The sequence below is a fragment of the Ranitomeya variabilis genome, chromosome 2, assembly GCF_051348905.1.
Source record: "Ranitomeya variabilis isolate aRanVar5 chromosome 2, aRanVar5.hap1, whole genome shotgun sequence".
In the NCBI taxonomy this organism is placed as follows: domain Eukaryota; kingdom Metazoa; phylum Chordata; class Amphibia; order Anura; family Dendrobatidae; genus Ranitomeya; species Ranitomeya variabilis.
Genome location: NC_135233.1, coordinates 468355251 through 468377416, shown reverse-complemented (window position 1 = coordinate 468377416; position 22166 = coordinate 468355251). Strand labels below are relative to the sequence as shown.

The 22166-nt window shown below is 46.8% G+C and overlaps 1 protein-coding gene across 1 annotated transcript in view; it reads left to right on the top strand.

Annotated features, from left to right (window-relative positions):
* LOC143806773 (phospholipase A and acyltransferase 3-like) overlaps positions 1 to 22166 on the top strand; it is a 113638-nt gene that overhangs the window by 28857 nt on the left and 62615 nt on the right. The window contains exons 2-3 of the mRNA XM_077287671.1: positions 1639 to 1693; positions 2564 to 2663. Of these exons, the coding sequence (XP_077143786.1) occupies positions 1682 to 1693; positions 2564 to 2663 (112 nt within the window). The 5' untranslated portion in view covers positions 1639 to 1681. The remainder of the gene's footprint in view (positions 1 to 1638; positions 1694 to 2563; positions 2664 to 22166) is intronic.

Below are 22166 nucleotides of genomic sequence, written 5' to 3'. Positions count from 1 at the left end.
GGTGGTGTCCATCTGAACACCATGGGCAGTGATTTGTGGGCCCTGGGGCTGCAGGCCGGGATTGAAAGAGCCATAGTGGTTAAGGGTGGTGAGGTCTCGGGTACTTGAGGGGGGTCAAGTACTCTCGTTGTGGTGGTGGGAGGGGTCCTTGGGGTTGGTGCTAAAGTGGCCTGGGGGATCCGTCGGGATATGGATTCTTCAATTGTGGTAAGTTTTGGTTTCGGGTCTGGTGATTTGGGGGAGTCTTGGCATCAGTGGGCCAGATTCCTAAGTTGGAAGTGGACAATGGTAACCCTTTGGGGTGTCTTTGGTGCTCTCAAGCTAGTGGGGTAATGGCTGAGAGTAAACTATGGTTGGTTTTCTGTCCACTAGTTTATCCTATGGTTAACACCAGATTTTTAGCTTCAATGACCCCTTCCCAGCTTATTTTACTGTTATATGTTTGTTTGTTTATAATAAAGGCCGCTGTGGCCAATTATATCCAATTTTGGAGTCATGTCGTTATTTTGGGTTGGGGAGAGGGTCAGAGACCCCATGGGAGGATGCTCATTACCTGGGTATCAACAATACCAATGTCATGTGTTGAACTGATCAGCTAAGTTCCACCTTTTTTCACGCTTTTGCCACATATTCTTCTTATGTTTTACATATAATGATCTTTTTTACATGTTGCATAGTCGCAATCTTATTCTTGATAATTCATTTTTCACTTGCATATATTTTTTTCAATGCACTTTCGTGGCAAAAGCTCCTGCAGGTATCTATTGGTTGTCAGGCAAAAGGATAATTTTGAGCGGTGGATGACATATTTTTAGGTGGAATTTTTATCCATCCCTTTTTCAAACTGTAGTCTAGCTTTTTTATGTCTCTGTCATCAGTGGGGTCCTCCTGGGTCTCCTGTCATAGCGTTTCATTTTATTAAAATATAGAGGGATAGTTTGCGCTGACACTGATGCACCCCGAGCCTGCAGGACAACTTGAATTTCTTTGTAACTTGATTGAGGCTGCTTGTCCACCATCCGGACTATCCTGCATTTCAACCTTTCATCAATTTTTCTCTTTTCTTCCACATCTAGGGAGATTAGCTATGGTACCATGGGTTGTAATTTATAAACTTCTTAAATATGTTGCGCACCCTGGAAAAAGAAACATCAAGATCTCTGGAGATGGACTTGTAACCTTGAGATTGTTGATATCTTTCAACAATTTTGGTTCTCAAGTCCTCAGAGTGGCACACACAGACACACAATGCAAAGATTGAGTTAACTTCTTTAACTTTTTTTTATCTGACTTAATGTGTGATTTTCATATTTCCACACCTGTTACTTGCCACAGGTGAGTTTGAATGAGCATCGAATGCTTGAAACAAAGTTGCTTACCCACAATTTTTGAAAGGCGCCAACATTTTTTCCAGCCCATGTTTGAAGGTTTGTATGAAATTATGTCCACTTTGACTTCTTTCTCTTTTTTGTGTTGCTGCAATGCACACACAGGAAATAAACTTGTGTATAAGAAAACATGAGTAATTGCAATCATTATCATAGAGAAATACCTCATTTCAGTTTTTTGGGGTGCCAACACTTATGCCATGAACGTTTACTTGCTATTTAAACTTATAACTATTTCCATATTCCACAGGCACATTTATAGAAGTGAAAGGAAACCATAGAAAACAGGAGCCATGCCATGTAAGGTAAGTGTAGATGGCAGGTCTACAGGTCGACTCTACAATACTAGAGTAATCATGAATAAAATGTTTGAAGAACAAATGTCAATTGCAAAACTTGTCATCCTTCACTTTTACATACTAGTTGGAACATCCAACATACAATACATCTATGTGTGTATGTGGCTTCCCAATTGTCCCTATAGAAATACTGGCCAAAGTATCTCTATAACTGCCATACACAGTTCATAACTTGTAATGTTGGAAATAACCTTTAAATAATGTTTGACTTTAATTTAAAAAATTACATGAATACAGAATAAATATATCACAAGTTATGAAAAACACTTAATTTGCTTGGCATTGATAAAATCCAGGTCCTTATTCAAATTACATGCAGAGAGCCAAATTTATTATCACATCTGCACCTGCTTTTAACAAGTTATTGGTGTTTTGGTCCATTTTTTTTAATTTGCACCAAATTTCCCTTTCCACTTTTCAAAAACTCGCAGTTTGTTGCAAATGTACTACAGTCCTATCCTGAAGTGATTGTATTTTCACCAGGAATTTTTTCAGAATTTTAATCTGCAAAACGTATGACTTTTTGCACTGAAAAAAGTCGTAAATTTAGTTAGAGAAATAAAAAACAGCATTTTTGACTCTGTACAAAATTCTTGACTATGTGCATCAGTTTAATAAATACAGCTCCACCCCCTAAAAAAAAATCCAAGAAAATGCCATAATACATTTTAAGAAAAGCAAGTTAAAATAGATGCAAATGATGTGCCGGGCTCAAAAATTCTTTAATATAAAGTACAACTTCAACTACCTAAGGAGGAAGAGCAAAATTACATCTAGTAATGGATACGCTTTAAACTTATATTGTTTTTCTCAAAGGGACCTTTACCACAACCAGGCGATTTGATTGAATTTGACCATTGTTATTATCGTCATTGGGGAGTATGTGTTGGAGACGGTAAGGTTGTTCATTTAACAGGTAAGGCCTCCTTCATACATCCTGGGGATTCCTGTACAGGAAAAACAGTATTGGTGAGATCTGTTGTCTGTATGCCATCCATATGTATGCATGTGACATCCATGTGACATCCGTGTATCCGTTTGCTGTCTGTGTGGAACATCAGTGTGCCATAAGTGTGTCCGTGTGACACGTACTGACTCCTGGGAAAAGCAGTACAGTTTGCACTGATTCCAATTGCCAGTGCTGAAAGCAGCTCACATCATTGTCTCCTGTTAGCACTGATACCCAATATAAACCCTGAGCCGCCCCACCAATAAAATGCGACAAATCTAGATCGAGCACTTAGCTTTGTTCTTCCCACTTGATCTGTGACAAGGGCAAGTGGGGTAATAGGGTTGGGGTTGATGTCAGCCTTGTATTGTCAGCTGACATCAAGCCCAGGGGTTAGTAATGGAGAGGAATCTATAAGACGACCACTATTACTAATCCCAAAATAAGTTTGGAAATAAACACATAGCATGATTAAAATCCTTTATTCGAAATAAAAATCAACAACTTATTTTATACATTTATTTAAAAGTAAGTTATACTCACCTCATGCCTATTCCATTGAAGCCCATGTCCCCTGTAAAAGATATATAAGATAATAACCCTAATACTCACCTTAGGTCTAATCCATTGAAGCCATTGTACCCTGTAAAAAACAAAAATAACCAACCATATCCCTCACCTGTAAGAAGTGAAAATTATCAATACTGTCCCATGCCGTAATCCATCTCTGTGATATCTGGTTTACAACATAAACAGTGGCATGATGCAACTGTCCAGGCTGAAAATCATGAGAGAATGATGCTCTGTGAGCGTAGTTTCAGTGACGAGCGGTAACGTCATAGAGGTTACTGCAGGCCCCTGAAGGTGCATTCCTAGGCTCACTTCACTGTGAGAGGCCTGATAAACTGTGGTGACCTCAATGAGAAAATTCTCATGCTGCTCGCAGTGATCTCCTTGAGGTCACTACAGTTCAGGTCACCACAACATCATGCCACCGTTCAGGTGGTAAACCAGATATTGCAGAGATGGATTACGGCATGGGAAAGCATTGCTAATCTTCACTTTGGGATATGGTTGTTTATTTATTTATTTTTTTTACAGGGCACAAGGGCTCCAATGTATTAGGTGTAAGGTGAGTATTATGGTTGTTTATTATTTTCTGTCTTTTACAGGGGACATGGGCTTCAATGGAATAGGCGTAATGTTAGTAGAACTTTTGTTTTGCGTATATTGCTTCCTCAGGGTGCGTAGTTATAGTTTTTCCTAAAGCATCTTAAAATAAATAAATAAATTGCACCAGTCCGATCACATGATTGTTACGGAGCCTATAGAGAACTGGGAGTTGGAAGTTTTGCCCCCAGCAGTTCGCCCCCAGCAGTTCGCCCCCAGCAGTTCGCCCCCGAACATTTCGCATCCAGCATTTCACCCCCAGGTTGTTTTGCCCCCGCACATTTCACCCCTGCACATTTCGCCCCCAGCAGTTCGCCCCCGGATGTTTCAACCCCAGCAGTTCGCCCCCGGATGTTTCGCCCCCAGCAGTTCGCCCCCGGATGTTTCTCCCCCAGCAGTTCGCCCCCGGATGTTTCTCCCCCAGCAGTTCGCCCCCGGATGTTTCGCCCCCAGCAGTTCGCCCCCGGATGTTTCGCCCCCAGCAGTTCGCCCCTGGATGTTTTGCGCCCAGCAGTTCGCCCCCGGATGTTTCGCCCCCAGCAGTTCGCCCCCGGATGTTTCGCCCCCAGCAGTTCGCCCCCGGATGTTTCGCCCCCAGCAGTTCGCCCCCGGATGTTTTACGCCCAGCAGTTCACCCCCGGATGTTTCGCCCCCAGATGTTTCGCCCACAGCAGTTCACCCCCGGATGTTTCACCCCCGGATGTTTCGCTCCCAGCAGTTCGCCCCTGGATGTTTCGCACCCAGCAGTTTGCCCCCAGATGTTTTGCTCCCAGCAGTTCGCCCCCGGATGTTTCGCCCCCGGATGTTTCGCCCCCAGCAGTTCGCCCCCGGATGTTTCGCCCCCAGCAGTTCGCCCGCGCATGTTTCGCGCCCAGCAGTTTGCCCCCAGATGTTTTGCTCCCAGCAGTTCGCCCCCGGATGTTTCGCCCCTGGATGTTTCGCCCCCAGCAGTTCGCCCCCGGATGTTTCACCCCCGGATGTTTCGCTCCCAGCAGTTCGCCCCTGGATGTTTCGCACCCAGCAGTTTGCCCCCAGATGTTTTGCTCCCAGCAGTTCGCCCCCGGATGTTTCGCCCCCGGATGTTTCGCCCCCAGCAGTTCGCCCCCGGATGTTTCGGCCCCAGCAGTTCGCCCGCGCATGTTTCGCGCCCAGCAGTTTGCCCCCAGATGTTTTGCTCCCAGCAGTTCGCCCCCGGATGTTTCGCCCCTGGATGTTTCGCCCCCAGCAGTTCGCCCCCGGATGTTTCGCCCCCAGCAGTTTGCCCGCGGATGTTTCGCGCCCAGCAGTTCGCCCCCAGATGTTTCGCGCCCAGCAGTTCGCCCCCGGATGTTTCGCGCCCAGCAGTTCGCCCCTGGATGTTTCACCCCCAGATGTTTCGCCCCCAGCAGTTCGCCTCGGATGTTTCGCCCCCAGCAGTTTGCCCCCGGATGTTTTACCCCCGGATGTTTCGCCCCCAGCAGTTCACCCCCGGATGTTTCGCCCCCGGATGTTTCGCCCCCAGCAGTTCACCCCCGGATGTTTCACCCCCAGATGTTTCGCTCCCAGCAGTTCGCCCCCGAATGTTTCACACCCAGCAGTTCGCCCCCAGATGTTTTGCCCCCGGATGTTTTGCCCCCAGAAGTTCGCCCTTGGATTTTTTGCCCCCAGCAGTTCGCCCCCGGATGTTTTGCACCCAGCAGTTCGCCCCCGGATGTTTCGCACCCAGCAGTTCACCCCCGGATGTTTCGCCCCCAGATGTTTCGCCCACAGCAGTTCACCCCCGGATGTTTCACCCCCGGATGTTTCGCTCCCAGCAGTTCGCCCCTGGATGTTTTGCACCCAGCAGTTTGCCCCCAGATGTTTTGCACCCAGCAGTTCGCCCCCAGATGTTTCGCCCCCAGCAGTTCGCCCCCGGATGTTTCGCCCCCAGCAGTTCGCCCCTGGATGTTTCACCCCCAGCAGTTCGCCCCCGGATGTTTCGCGCCCAGCAGTTCGCCCCCGGATGTTTCGCGCCCAGCAGTTCGCCCCCAGATGTTTCGCGCCCAGCAGTTCGCCCCCGGATGTTTCGCACCCAGCAGTTCGCCCCTGGATGTTTCACCCCCGGATGTTTCGCGCCCAGCAGTTTGCCCCCAGATGTTTCGCGCCCAGCAGTTCGCCCCCGGATGTTTCGCACCCAGCAGTTCGCCCCTGGATGTTTCACCCCCGGATGTTTCGCCCCCAGCAGTTCGCCCCCGGATGTTTCGCACCCAGCAGTTCGCCCCCAGGTGTTTTACCCCCGGATGTTTCGCCCCCAGCAGTTCACCCCCGGATGTTTCGTCCCCGGATGTTTCGCCCACAGCAGTTCACCCCCGGATGTTTCACCCCCAGATGTTTCCCTCCCAGCAGTTCGCCCCCGGATGTTTCACACCCAGCAGTTTGCCCCCAGATGTTTTGCTCCCAGCAGTTCGCCCCCGGATGTTTCACCCCCAGCAGTTCGCCCCCGGATGTTTCGCCCCCAGCAGTTTGCCCCCGGATGTTTCGCCCCCAGCAGTTCGCCCCCAGCAGTTCGCCCCCGGATGTTTCGCCCCCGGATGTTTCGCCCCCAGATGTTTCGCCCCAGCAGTTCACTCCAGGATGTTTCGCCCCCGGATGTTTTGCCCCCAGCAGTTCACCCCCGGATGTTTCGCTTCCAGCAGTTTGCCCCCGGATGTTTCGCACCCAGCAGTTTGCCCCCAGATGTTTTGCTCCCAGCAGTTCGCCCCCAGATGTTTCGCCCCCAGCAGTTCGCCTCCGGATGTTTCGCCCCCAGCTTTTTTCCCCACATGTTTCTGCCCCAAATTAGGCAGGGAATTTCGGCCTTGTGTTTTAGCCCTAAGACCTCTTTCACAGTAGCCACTTTCCCAAGTGCTAAGCACTGGAAAATCGCTAAGAAGATTGCCAATTTTGAATATACTAGATGGTGGTCCGATTCTAACTTATCGGGTATTCTAGAAGGCGCAGCCACGTGGTATGTTGCACAGGTTATGTAGTATATTGGACAGTCCACGTAGTACATTGCACAGGCCACGTAGTATATTGGACAGCCGACATAGTATTTTGGACAGCGCACATAGTAAATTGCACAGTCCACGTAGCAAATTGCACAGCGCACATAGTAAATTGCACAGTCCACGTAGTAAATTGCACAGCGCACATAGTATATTGGCCAGCCGACGTAGTATATTGCACTGGTCACGTAGTATGCTGCACTGCCCACGTAGTCTAGGAATGTGGGCACTATATTCGTGTCAAAAAAAATAATAAAGTTATACTCACCTTAGCCACGGGCCCTGAAGTACTAGCGCCTCTCTGCAGTGCTGGCGGTGGCTTCCGGTCTGAGCGTAGGACCTGCGATGACATCGCGGTCACATGACCATGACGTCATCGCAGGTCCTGGACGCATAGCATCGGCGTGCACCGGAGAGAGGCGGAGGACAGCACGACGTCGGAGGGGGTGAGAATAACTTTTTCTTTTTATTATTATTTTTAACATCACATCTTTTCACCATCAATAGTGAAAAGTTGGTCACACAGGGTTAATAGCAGCATTAACGGAGTGCGGTACACCGCGATCCGTTAACGCTGGCATTAACCCTGTGTGAGCGGTCAGCGGTGAGTGCAGGGCATTGAAGCAGCAGCCATTTTTCTGGCAGACTGTGACCGTCGCTGATTGGTCATGGCAATAGTCATGGGCGTTTTGCCACAACCAATCAGCGACTTGGATTTACATGACAGACAGACGCCGCGACCAATGAATATACGAATAAAACGTTACAGACAGAAAGACGAAAGTGACCCTTAGACAATTATATAGTAGATAAGTCAATGGCTGGAAAAGCGAGGTGTTGTTTCGGCCAGCTCTTTTTATTTTATTACAGGAGCTATTTTTGAGCACTTAGCGTTCATCAATAGCCTGTATCTTATGGGTCATTACCGAGAGTGCTCACAAAAGCGCTCTGAAAAATGGCAGTAAAGCACGTGCTTTGGAGTTCTAAAACAGTGGCAGCATAAGGGTGCTTTCACACTTCCGCTACATATGCACTACAGGCCGCCCTTTCGCTTCTGTAATGCCGCATTCCGCTAACCTGCAGCAGAATGAAAAGAAGAAAATGCTCTTCTTTTTGTTCTGACACTGATAGCGGAATGCGGCATTACGAAAGCGAACGGGCGGCTGCAGATCGCATAACCCAGCCGTTCACTTCTATGGGCAATGCAAGCGGAATGCCAGCATTCCGCCAGCATTGCCCCGGGGTCAGCTGGATGTCAGATCCAGAGCGGATCGACCTCTGGCGGCCACAAACACAAGTGTGAAACCACTCTAAAATTACAGTGTGCAAGAGGCCTAAAATCTAAACAATTTTGAACTTTTACCTGACCCAGCACTGACCTGCTTTGTTGCAAGTTTTGTTGCAGATGTAACAAGTAGTAGGTCACATGTCCTGCAAGTTACATTAGGCCATGTTCACACTTTGCGGGTTTTACCGCGGACCCGCAGCGTTTCTGCAGCTGCGGGTCCGCAGCAGTTTCCATTGCGTCTACATTAACATGTAAACCCTATGGAAACCGCAATCCGCAGTGCACATGCTGCGGGAAAAACCGCGCAGAAACGCAGCGGTTTACAACCCGCAGCATGTCATTTCTTTGTGCAGAATCGCTGCGATTCTGCACCCATAGGAATGCATTGATCCGCTAACTTCCCGCATTGGGCTGTGCCCACGATGCGGGAAGTAAGCGGATAATGTGCAGATGGTACCCGGGGTGGAGGAGAGGAGACTCTCCTCCAGGCCCTGGGAACCATATTCGTGTAAAAAATAAAGAATTAAAATAAAAAATAATGATATACTCACCTCTCAGCGCCGCACGCGGCTGTCCGGTCTCAGGGTTGCTGTGAGAGCAGGACCTGCAATGACGTCGCGGTCACATGACCATGATGACGCCGCGGTCACATGACCGTGACGTCACGAAGGTCCTTCACGCAAAGCATCTTTGGAACCGGACCGGCAGCGCCGAGGAGATCAGGACGTCAGAGGGTGAGTATAACCATTTTTTATTATTTTTAACATTACTATTGATGCTGCATATTGCTGCATATGCAGCATCAATAGTATAGGAACAACAACGAAAAAAGGAGTATAAAAATCCAAAATACCATATTTAAAAACCAAATCACAAATTTTTATTAAGTAAACTGCACAATAACAATATGTACAAAGCAATGTTATGTATACATACGGTAAACAATATATACCGACACAGAGGTATCTAAGAGGAGACCTAACGGTAATCCGGGTCAAGTGTAAGCCACACAGTACATCCCTGAAACGAGTATTATGTTGTGAATTTGCTTTTTGCTCCCTCTAGTGGTTACTAGTTTTTTGACTCTGGTTTTTCTGTCATTCCTTTTATCCGCACCTGGGTCGTTAGTTAGGGGTGTTGCTATATAAGCTCCCTGGACCTTCAGTTCTATGCCTGGCAACGTAGTTATCAGAGCTAGTCTGCTGTGCTCTTGTCTACTGATCCTGGTTCCAGTTATATCAGCTAAGTCTGCCTTTTGCTTTTTGCTATTTGTTTTGGTTTTGTATTTTTGTCCAGCTTGTTCCTAATCTATATCCTGACCTTTGCTGGAAGCTCTAGGGGGCTGGTGTTCTCCCCCCGGACCGTTAGACGGTTCGGGGGTTCTTGAATTTCCAGTGTGGATTTTGATAGGGTTTTTGTTGACCATATAAGTTACCTTTCTTTATTCTGCTATCAGTAAGCGGGCCTCTCTGTGCTAAACCTGGTTCATTTCTGTGTTTGTCATTTCCTCTTACCTCACCGTCATTATTTGTGGGGGGCTTCTATCCAGCTTTGGGGTCCCCTTCTCTGGAGGCAAGAAAGGTCTTTGTTTTCCTCTACTAGGGGTAGCTAGATTCTCCGGCTGGCGCGTGTCATCTAGAATCAACGTAGGAATGATCCCCGGCTACTTCTAGTGTTGGCGTTAGGAGTAGATATATGGTCAACCCAGTTACCACTGCCCTATGAGCTGGATTTTTGTATTCTGCAGACTTCCACGTTCCTCTGAGACCCTCGCCATTGGGGTCATAACAGTTTGCCAGGCCAGTATTAAATGTTTAATGCATTGCAGAAGAGGGATTATAAGAAAGAAGATTCTGAGTTTTTTTTTTTTTTTCTCCTTCCCCTTTACCTCAGAGTGGCTATGCTTGCTGCAGACATGAATGTCCAGACCTTGATTACAAGTGTGGACCAGCTGGCTACTCGTGTGCAGGGCATACAAGACTATGTTATCAGAAATCCTAGGTCAGAACCTAAAATACCGATTCCTGAACTGTTTTCCGGAGACAGGTTTAAGTTTAGGAATTTCGTGAATAATTGTAAATTGTTTTTGTCCCTGAGACCCTGTTCATCAGGAGATTCTGCTCAGCAAGTAAAAATTGTTATTTCGTTCTTACGGGGCGACCCTCAGGATTGGGCTTTTTCGCTGGCGCCAGGAGATCCGGCATTGGCTGATCTTGATGCGTTTTTTCTGGCGCTCGGTTTACTTTATGAGGAACCCAATCTTGAGATTCAGGCAGAAAAGGCCTTGCTGTCTATGTCTCAGGGGCAGGACGAGGCTGAAGTGTATTGCCAAAAATTTCGGAAATGGTCCGTGCTGACACATTGGAACGAGTGTGCACTGGCCGCTAATTTTAGAAATGGCCTTTCTGAAGCCATTAAGAATGTTATGGTGGGTTTTCCCATTCCCACAGGTCTGAATGATACTATGGCACTGGCTATTCAAATTGACCGGCGGTTGCGGGAGCGCAAAACCGCAAATTCCCTCATGGTGTTGTCTGAACAGACACCTAATTTAATGCAATGTGATAGAATCCTGACTAGAAATGAGCGGAAAATTCATAGACGCCGGAATGGCTTGTGCTACTACTGTGGTGATTCTACACATGTTATCTCAGCATGCTCTAAACGTATAGCTAAGGTTGTTAGTCCTGTCACCGTTGGTAATTTGCAACCTAAATTTATTCTGTCTGTAACTTTGATTTGCTCACTGTCATCTTATCCTGTCATGGCGTTTGTAGATTCAGGTGCTGCCCTGAGTCTCATGGATCTCTCATTTGCTAAGCGCTGTGGATTTACTCTTGAACCATTAGAAAATCCTATTCCTCTTAGGGGTATTGATGCTACACCATTGGCAGCAAATAAACCGCAGTATTGGACACAGGTTACCATGTGCATGACTCCTGAACACCGCGAGGTGATACGTTTCCTGGTTTTACATAAAATGCATGATTTGGTTGTTTTAGGGCTGCCATGGTTACAGACCCATAATCCAGTCCTGGACTGGAAGGCTATGTCAGTCTCAAGTTGGGGCTGTCGTGGTATTCATGAGGATTCCCTGCCTGTGTCTATTGCTTCTTCTACGCCTTCGGAAGTTCCGGAGTATTTGTCTGATTATCAGGATGTCTTCAGTGAGTCTGAGTCCAGTGCACTGCCTCCTCATAGGGACTGTGACTGTGCTATAGATTTGATCCCAGGCAGTAAATTTCCTAAGGGAAGACTGTTTAATCTGTCGGTACCTGAACATACCGCTATGCGTTCATATATCAAGGAGTCTCTGGAAAAAGGACATATTCGTCCGTCTTCTTCCCCTCTTGGTGCGGGATTCTTTTTTGTGGCAAAAAAGGACGGATCTTTGAGACCTTGTATTGATTATCGGCTTTTAAATAAGATCACTGTCAAATTTCAGTATCCTTTACCGCTGTTGTCTGACTTGTTTGCCCGGATTAAGGGTGCCAAGTGGTTCACCAAGATAGACCTTCGTGGTGCGTACAACCTTGTGCGCATTAAGCAAGGTGATGAATGGAAAACCGCATTCAATACGCCCGAAGGTCATTTTGAGTACTTGGTGATGCCTTTTGGGCTCTCCAATGCGCCTTCAGTTTTTCAGTCCTTTATGCATGACATTTTCCGGAAGTATCTGGATAAATTTTTGATTGTTTATCTGGATGATATTTTGGTTTTTTCTGATAATTGGGATTCGCATGTGGAGCAGGTCAGGTTGGTCTTTAAAATTTTGCGTGAAAATTCTTTGTTTGTCAAGGGCTCAAAGTGTCTCTTTGGTGTACAGAAGGTTCCCTTTTTGGGGTTCATTTTTTCCCCTTCTGCTGTGGAGATGGACCCAGTCAAGGTCCGAGCTATTCTTGATTGGACTCAGCCCTCGTCAGTTAAGAGTCTTCAGAAGTTCTTGGGCTTCGCTAACTTCTACCGTCGTTTTATCGCTAATTTTTCTAGCATTGTGAAACCTTTGACGGATATGACCAAGAAGGGCTCCGATGTAGCTAACTGGGCTCCTGCTGCCGTGGAGGCTTTCCAGGAGTTGAAACGCCGGTTTACTTCGGCGCCTGTTTTGTGCCAGCCTGACGTCTCACTTCCCTTTCAGGTTGAGGTGGATGCTTCGGAGATTGGGGCAGGGGCCGTTTTGTCGCAGAGAGGCTCTGGTTGCTCTGTTATGAAACCTTGTGCCTTTTTCTCTAGGAAGTTTTCACCTGCCGAGCGAAATTATGATGTGGGCAATCGGGAGTTGTTGGCCATGAAATGGGCATTTGAGGAGTGGCGTCATTGGCTCGAGGGTGCTAAGCATCGTGTGGTGGTCTTGACTGATCACAAAAATCTGATGTATCTCGAGTCTGCTAAACGCCTTAATCCGAGACAGGCCCGCTGGTCATTGTTTTTCTCCCGCTTTGATTTTGTTGTCTCGTATTTACCAGGTTCAAAGAATGTGAAGGCCGATGCTCTTTCTAGGAGCTTTGTGCCTGATGCTCCTGGAGTCGCTGATCCTGTTGGTATTCTTAAAGATGGAGTTATCTTGTCAGCTATTTCTCCGGATCTGCGACGTGTGTTGCAGAGATTTCAGGCTGATAGGCCTGAGTCTTGTCCACCTGACAGACTGTTTGTCCCGGATAAGTGGACCAGCAGAGTCATTTCCGAGGTTCATTCCTCGGTGTTGGCAGGTCACCCGGGAATTTTTGGCACCAGAGATCTGGTGGCCAGGTCCTTTTGGTGGCCTTCCTTGTCAAGGGATGTGCGGTCATTTGTGCAGTCCTGTGGGACTTGTGCTCGAGCTAAGCCTTGCTGTTCTCGTGCCAGCGGTTTGCTCTTGCCCTTGCCTGTCCCGAAGAGACCTTGGACACATATCTCCATGGATTTCATTTCTGATCTTCCGCTATCTCAGGGCATGTCCGTTATCTGGGTGATATGTGATCGCTTCTCCAAGATGGTCCATTTGGTTCCTTTGCCTAAGCTGCCTTCCTCTTCCGATCTGGTTCCTGTGTTTTTCCAGAACGTGGTTCGTTTGCACGGCATCCCTGAGAATATTGTGTCAGACAGAGGATCCCGGTTCGTTTCCAGGTTCTGGCGATCCTTTTGTAGTAGGATGGGCATTGATTTGTCGTTTTCGTCTGCTTTCCATCCTCAGACTAATGGACAGACGGAGCGAACCAATCAGACTTTGGAGGCTTATTTGAGGTGTTTTGTCTCTGCTGATCAGGACGATTGGGTGACATTCTTGCCGTTGGCTGAGTTTGCCCTTAATAATCGGGCTAGTTCCGCCACCTTGGTTTCGCCTTTTTTCTGCAACTCTGGTTTCCATCCTCGCTTTTCTTCGGGTCATGTGGAGCCTTCTGACTGTCCTGGGGTGGATTCTGTGGTGGATAGGTTGCAGCAGATCTGGAATCATGTGGTGGACAACTTGAAGTTGTCACAGGAGAAGGCTCAGCGCTTTGCCAACCGCCGCCGCGGTGTGGGTCCCCGACTACGCGTTGGGGATTTGGTGTGGCTTTCTTCCCGCTTTGTTCCTATGAAGGTCTCCTCTCCCAAATTTAAACCTCGTTTTATTGGGCCTTACAAGATATTGGAAATCCTTAATCCTGTATCTTTTCGTCTGGATTTTCCTGTGTCGTTTGCTATTCACAATGTATTTCATAGGTCCTTGTTGCGGCGGTACATTGTGCCTGTAGTTCCTTCTGCTGAGCCTCCTGCTCCGGTGTTGGTTGAGGGCGAGTTGGAGTACGTGGTGGAGAAGATCTTGGATTCTCGCCTCTCCAGGCGGAGGCTTCAGTACCTGGTCAAGTGGAAGGGCTATGGTCAGGAGGATAATTCCTGGGTGGTCGCCTCTGATGTTCATGCGGCCGATTTAGTTCGTGCCTTTCATGCCGCTCATCCTGATCGCCCTGGTGGTCGTGGTGAGGGTTCGGTGACCCCTCACTAAGGGGGGGGTACTGTTGTGAATTTGCTTTTTGCTCCCTCTAGTGGTTACTAGTTTTTTGACTCTGGTTTTTCTGTCATTCCTTTTATCCGCACCTGGGTCGTTAGTTAGGGGTGTTGCTATATAAGCTCCCTGGACCTTCAGTTCTATGCCTGGCAACGTAGTTATCAGAGCTAGTCTGCTGTGCTCTTGTCTACTGATCCTGGTTCCAGTTATATCAGCTAAGTCTGCCTTTTGCTTTTTGCTATTTGTTTTGGTTTTGTATTTTTGTCCAGCTTGTTCCTAATCTATATCCTGACCTTTGCTGGAAGCTCTAGGGGGCTGGTGTTCTCCCCCCGGACCGTTAGACGGTTCGGGGGTTCTTGAATTTCCAGTGTGGATTTTGATAGGGTTTTTGTTGACCATATAAGTTACCTTTCTTTATTCTGCTATCAGTAAGCGGGCCTCTCTGTGCTAAACCTGGTTCATTTCTGTGTTTGTCATTTCCTCTTACCTCACCGTCATTATTTGTGGGGGGTGTTGTGAATTTGCTTTTTGCTCCCTCTAGTGGTTACTAGTTTTTTGACTCTGGTTTTTCTGTCATTCCTTTTATCCGCACCTGGGTCGTTAGTTAGGGGTGTTGCTATATAAGCTCCCTGGACCTTCAGTTCAATGCCTGGCAACGTAGTTATCAGAGCTAGTCTGCTGTGCTCTTGTCTACTGATCCTGTTTCCAGTTATATCAGCTAAGTCTGCCTTTTGCTTTTTGCTATTTGTTTTGGTTTTGTATTTTTGTCCAGCTTGTTCCAAATCTATATCCTGACCTTTGCTGGAAGCTCTAGGGGGGCTGGTGTTCTCCCCCCGGACCGTTAGACGGTTCGGGGGTTCTTGAATTTCCAGTGTGGATTTTGATAGGGTTTTTGTTGACCATATAAGTTACCTTTCTTTATTCTGCTATCAGTAAGCGGGCCTCTCTGTGCTAAACCTGATTCATTTCTGTGTTTGTCATTTCCTCTTACCTCACCGTCATTATTTGTGGGGGGCTTCTATCCAGCTTTGGGGTCCCCTTCTCTGGAGGCAAGAAAGGTCTTTGTTTTCCTCTACTAGGGGTAGCTAGATTCTCCGGCTGGCGCGTGTCATCTAGAATCAACGTAGGAATGATCCCCGGCTACTTCTAGTGTTGGCGTTAGGAGTAGATATATGGTCAACCCAGTTACCACTGCCCTATGAGCTGGATTTTTGTATTCTGCAGACTTCCATGTTCCTCTGAGACCCTCGCCATTGGGGTCATAACAGGGGGGCTTCTATCCAGCTTTGGGGTCCCCTTCTCTGGAGGCAAGAAAGGTCTTTGTTTTCCTCTACTAGGGGTAGCTAGATTCTCCGGCTGGCGCGTGTCATCTAGAATCAACGTAGGAATGATCCCCGGCTACTTCTAGTGTTGGCGTTAGGAGTAGATATATGGTCAACCCAGTTACCACTGCCCTATGAGCTGGATTTTTGTATTCTGCAGACTTCCACGTTCCTCTGAGACCCTCGCCATTGGGGTCATAACATATTATGTGCAAGGGTAAGAAAATGGCGGTATCTAGGGTTGTATAGTAAATCAAGGCAAATTATATGCCGTCCCTATATAGAGCAACAGATCCTAATCCCACCATTAGATCAATATAATTGCGCACTTACCCATATTTAGTATACAGGGGAGTAGCCTGCACTTCACCCGGCGGCCCCGGACGCGCGTTTCGCGGCATCGCTTTATCAAGAGGGTACCCTGTTTTGGCACCCCTATTAATCTTAAGCTTAATGTTTTATAAAAATGGTTTTTTTTGCAACAGCTATTTCAGTTTCATATATCTAATAACTGTTGGACACAGTAATGTTTCTGCCTTGAAATGAGGTTTATTGTACCAACAGAAAATGTGCAATCTGCATTCAATCAATTTTTGACAGGTGTATAAGTATGGGCACCCTTGTCATTTTCTTGTTTTAAATACTCCTACCTACTTTTTACTGACTTTCTAAAGCACGTTTTTTGGTTTTGTAACCTCATTGAGCATTGAACTTCATAGCCAGGTGTATGCAATCATGAGAAAAGCTACTTAAAGTGGCCACTTGCAAGTTGTTCTCCTGTTTGAATCTCCTCTGAAGAGTGGCATCATGGGCTCCTCAAAACAACTGTCAAATGATCTGAAAACAAAGATTATTCAACATAGTTGTTCAGGGGAAGGATACAAAAAGCTGTCTAAGAGATTTAACCTGTCAATTTCCACTGTGAGGAACATAGTAAGGAAATGGAAGAAAACAGGTACAGTTCTTGTTAAGGCCAGAAGTGGCAGGCCAAGAGAAACATCAGAAAGGCAGAGAAGAAGAATGGTGTGATCAGTCAAGGACAATCCTCAGACCACCTCCAGAGAGCTGCAGCATCAACTTGCTGCAGATGGTGTCATTGTGCATCGGTCAACTATGCCACGCACTTTGCACAAGGAGAAGCTGTATGGGAGAGTGATGCGAAAGAAGCCATTTCTGCAAGCATGCTACATGCAGAGTCGGCTGAGGTATGCAAAGCACATTTGGAGAAGCCAATTTCTTTTTGGAAGAAGGTCTTGTGGACTGATGAAACCAAGATTGAGTTGTTTTGTCATACAAAAAGGTGTTATGCATGGCGGCAAAAAAACACAGCATTCCAAGAAAAACACTTGCTACCCACAGTAAAATTTGGTGGAGGTTCCATCATGCTTTGGGGCTGTGTGGCCAATGCCGGCACCGGGAATCTTGTTAAAGTTGAGGGACTCATGGATTGCTCTCAGTATCAGCAGATTCTTCACAATAATGTTCATGAATCAGTGACAAAGTTGAAGTTACGCAGGGGATGGATCTTTCAGCAAGACAATGATCCAAAACACGGCTCCAAATCTACTCAGGCATTCATGCAGAGGAACAATTACACTGTTCTGGAATGGCGGCCATCCCAGTCCCCAGACCTGAATATCATTGAACATTTGAACATCTGTGGAATCATTTGAAGAGGGCTGTCCATGCTCGTCGACCATCAAACTTAACTGAACTGGAATTGTTTTGTAAAGAGGAATGGTCAAAAATACCTTCAACCAGGATCCAGGAACTCATTAAAAGCTACAGGAAGCGACTAGAGGCTGTTATTTTTGCAAAAGGAGGATCTACTAAATATTAATGTCACTTTTCTGGTGATGTGCCCATACTTATGCACCTGTCAAATTTTGTTTGAATGCAGATTGCACATTTTCTGTTATTACAATAAACCTCATTTCAAGGCAGAAACATTACTGTGTCCAACAGTTATTAGATATATGAAACTGAAATAGCTGTTGCAAAAAAAAAACAATTTTTATAAAGCATTAAGCTTAAGATTAATAGGGGTGCCCAAACTTTTTCATATAACTGTATGTGGGTGGGTGATGGTGGTCTGGCACTTTTGGAACTTTGTAATGCAATAAAGGATTTGTATAGGACTTCAGCAGCGCGGAGGTCTTTCTTAATGGATGCATGTTAAGTACGGGCGGAAGCCAACCCCTGCTCTAGCAGCACACTGAGTCCTCAGCAACAATCTCAGTTGAGCCACTCTTCTTCCAGCTTTCTTGCATATATATAATGGCCCCAAGCTGCGCTGTTAAAAAATAAACAAACCCAGTTATTCAACTCTCTCTCCGATGTCCAGCGCTGTCTCCGGCGGTGCATGGAATTCCGAAATCCCAACGCTATGCATTCTGGGTTGTGCATCACCACTTCTGCATATGTGCCAGGCTGTTCTGTGACGTGATGTGGTGCTTTCCCAGGACCGTCTAGTAAGCGATCCTGGGATCACTCTCCATTGTAGTTATAGTACGGCAGGCACAGAGGTGGCGATGCGCCGCCCGGATTTCGGGATTCCCTGCACTGCTGGGCTAGGAGCCGGAGCCAGTACTGGACACTGGAGAAAGAGGTGAGTAACTGGGTTTGTTTATTTTTTAACAGCGCAGCCTGGAGCCATTTACTAAAGCTAAATATGCACACAGCTGTACACCCGTACAGTGTGTGTGTGTGTGTGTGTGTGTGTGTGTATATATACGCACACTGTTCGGACGTGTATGCCCGGACAGTGTTTTCAGATTACGGAGGATTCCGATTTCTAATTCAGATCATCATCATGATCTGGCTACAAATCGGATCGAAATTTTAAATAACGATCAGCCTGAAAATCATAATAAATTACGATCTTCAGTGATCGGATCGGCCAACCCTAATTCCAAATATGCAGCATTGTACTGGCCATACCTGTCCTGGATGCTGCCCCGGAGTTCAGCCTCACCTGTCTGCGGCATGCGGCTGAACTGCCATCGCCGGCTGATTCCTCGGCTCTCGTAGTTCAGTCCTGCAGATCCGTGGACAGGTCGGGCTGGACTCCGGAGCTCAGGTGAGATACGCCAGGATTTGCAGAGGCGTTTTGCCTGCTGCTTGCAAGCACTTTTTAAGCACTTTGCAAGCGCTTTGGCAAAACGCTTCTGCAAATAGGGGACGTGGCCAAGCTCTGCTATGGGCTTGGCCATGCCCTGCTATGGCCTAAACCAAGCGAATTTCCTGTGGTCTGCAGGCATTTTTCGGGATGTTTCTCTCTTGCCCATTCCCTTGAATGGGCGAGTTAAGCACGGGATCCGCCGGAAAATAGCTTTGAAGCTATTTTCCGGTGGGGCATTTTCCGGCCCCAGCCGGAATCCACCTGTAACCCGCACCATAGACATGAAAGGGCGTGTTTCAGGCAGGAAACACAGCACGGAATACGCCTGTAAATCCAGCTTGTCTGGATAAAGCCTGAGGCCTCGTGCCCACTGACGGAAGGGGATTGCGGAGCGGCATCTCCGCAGCGGCTGTAATTGCGGTAGCAATTGCAGATCCCACAGGAATCTATTTGTGCCTGCAATTGTGGCCACTATTGTGGTACCCTAATTCTGTATCAAACTCTTCACTTAAATCTATGGATTTAGGTACAGGTTTTAGTGCAGGATTTCAGCCCCTTGTCTGAATGGCTGGAATTTTCTTTGTATAATGGCAGCATACATTGACATGCTGCACTGCATGTTTTTTTTTTGTAAAAAAAATTTTTTCATCAGCATGTGGATGGGATTTACACATTAATGCTGCATATGACCCCAGCCTAATGGAACATTCAGTTATGCCTTAGGCCAAAAGCACACTGGTGATTTTACTGGTGTTTTTTGCGTCCTGCACAATCCTCTCAATGAGACAGCATAGGCAGCCCATGGGGCGTTCCATTCAGGCGGGCGGCCCGCCCAGTCGTTCATTCAGACGTCCAGCCGCACGCCGCGCCTGGATGCGGCTGTCAACTAGACTGCCGTTCAGCATGGCGGCGATCGGCCGTGCTGAACGGCCATCTAGTTCAAGGGTCTAAAGGTACCCTAAAAATGTGACCTATTTCAAGTTTGGAAGTAATTTTAATTTTAAACAAAAATATATCATTTTCCACTGGGACAATATATGTTGTAAAAACTATTGCTTGGCCCCTACACACTAGATTTTGCTTCAGTTTTTTTATTATGAAATCAGAAAATCTGGAGCAAAATGTGAGTTTTTAATGTGAGATATGAACAGAGGCTTCTGATTAGGATATTTTTTTTTGGTGAATTTATCCCAAAATTCTCTGTCTGCTGCTTGTTACACTTTTCCTGTTATTTCCTCTACTAATACTTTCATTTTAAATTAGAAAATGGACACAGCCGTATGTTGATATTTGGAACAAGAGACAATCTCCATCTACTGGCACAAAGTAAAGAGTGGTTTGCTGATGGCATGTTTTTCACTACACCAGCCTTGTTTAAGCAACTTTACACAATCCATGTAGTCCACAGCGGCCTTGATGTTCCGCTAGTGTACACCTTGCTGACAGACAAAAGCCGTTCTACATACCAGAGGTTGCTGCAAGAGCTGAAGAACTTGCAGCCTGGATTGCAGCCAGACAACCTGATGTTGGATTTTGAACTAGCTGCAATACAGGCATTTGAAAGTGAATTCCCCAACCTTGTGAAGACTGGTTGCTTTTTCCACCTATCACAGTCGGTTTGGCGTAAAGTTCAAAATGAAGGACTCAAGATGCAATACCAAGGTGACCATGAATTTGACCGTTGGATACGCATGATACCTGCCCTGGCCTTTCTACCACCACAGAATGTTGTGCAATCATTTGAAGAATTGGTGGAAGATCCTGACTTTCCACAAGAAGCAATACCTATTACCAACTATTTTGAAGACAGCTATATTGGTCAAATGAATCGCAGAGGACGTCAAGCACCTTTGTTTCCAGGTCAATTCTGGAATGTGTATGAACGAACATTGAATGATCAACAGCGAACAAATAATGATGTCGAAGGATGGCACCGTAGCTTTCAAGAAACATGTGGTACTCTTTTCCAAAATATATACCGGTTTATTAACTGTCTGAAACATCAGCAAGAGCTCCATAGTTTTGAAATTATTCAGGTAATAGCAGGAAATCCCATCGCTGCAAGAAACAAAAAGTATGCTGCAGTTTCAGCAAGGGTTAAACGTATCATACAAGATTTCAATAATAGAAGCTTGATGGATTATCTGAGAGGCATTGCCTACAGCTTTGAATTTTAGTTCATGGTCACATATTGTATGTTTTGAGAGCAGTGTTTTTAGCTGTAAAATAATTCAAGCATTATAACCTGTAATTTGTATTTTCTCTTTTTCTCTAATCCTTCCCCTCTATACCTTTTTATGTTTCTTGTTAAAACAGTTTTGATATATACAGTTAAAGCATAACTCTACAAAAAACATGTTATGTTATAGTACCTGTGCCCATGATATTCATTTCCAAAGGAGACCTTCCAGCAGCTTCACGTCTGTGTAAAAAGTCTCATCCAAGTTAAAGCTCCATGTGCTGCAGGATTTCAGTGGTTGCTAAGGAGGTTGTTTCTCCTTAGTAGCAGTACTTGTGGATGGATTCTAGAGGGCATGGCTGCACAGGAGCATGCAACTAACAATATATTCCCTATGATGTATAAAGGGCTGCTGGTTTACAGCCCTCTGCAAAGCCCCCCCATGTGTTCCGTCTTGTAACAGCTTTACACAGGCAGGGGGGGAGCCCTCCTCTTGTCCAGGACAGAGCACATGAGCGGAGGGTGAAAGGGAGCTTTGCAGGGGGCTGTGAACAAGCAGTCCTGAATGTATCATAGGGAGCCAGGATCCGTTCTGCTACCAAGGGGGCACGACCTCCTTAGTAACCAATGAAATCCTACCATTTTCCTGTCTGTTTGTAAAATTACTCATCTAGAAAACAAAGTTTTAGAATAAAAAAAATAATTTGATCAGAATTCTATATCTTAGACTCATATGGTGTATTATTAGTGATAAGCGAACCTGCCAATGTTCCGTTCAGGCAGGTCGTTCCCAGATGCAAAAGATCCAGGAGCAAATTGCTGGAGGCAAAACATCCAGGGATGAACTGCTGGGGGCGAAACATCCGGGGGCGAACTGCTGGGTGCGAAACATCCGGGGGCGAACTGCTGGGGGTGAAACATCCAGGGGCGAAACATCCGGGGGTGAACTGCTGGGGGCGAAACATCCGGGGGCAAACTGCTGGGTGCGAAACATCCGGGGGCGAACTGCTGGGGGCGAAACATCCGGGGGCGAACTGCTGGGGGCGAAACATCCGGGGGCAAACTGCTGGGGGCGAAACATCCGGGGGCGAACTGCTGGGGGTGAAACATCCGGGGGCGAACTGCTGGGGGCAAAACATCCAGGGGCGAACTGCTGGGGGCGAAATGTGCGGGGGCGAAACAACCTGGGGGCGAAATGCTGGGGGCGAAATGTTTGGGGGCGAAGTGTACCTGGGGGCGTACTGCAGGGGGCGAACTGCTGGGGGCAAAACTTCCTAAAACCTAGAGAACTATAGTGCTGATAGTATCATGTGAATGCTTGGCCTCTTCAACCAGATCAATGTTCCCGTTAGTCAAGCTGGACTGAACATGTCCAGGACAAGGACATGAAATAGCAAATATCAGGTATGCAAGTCCG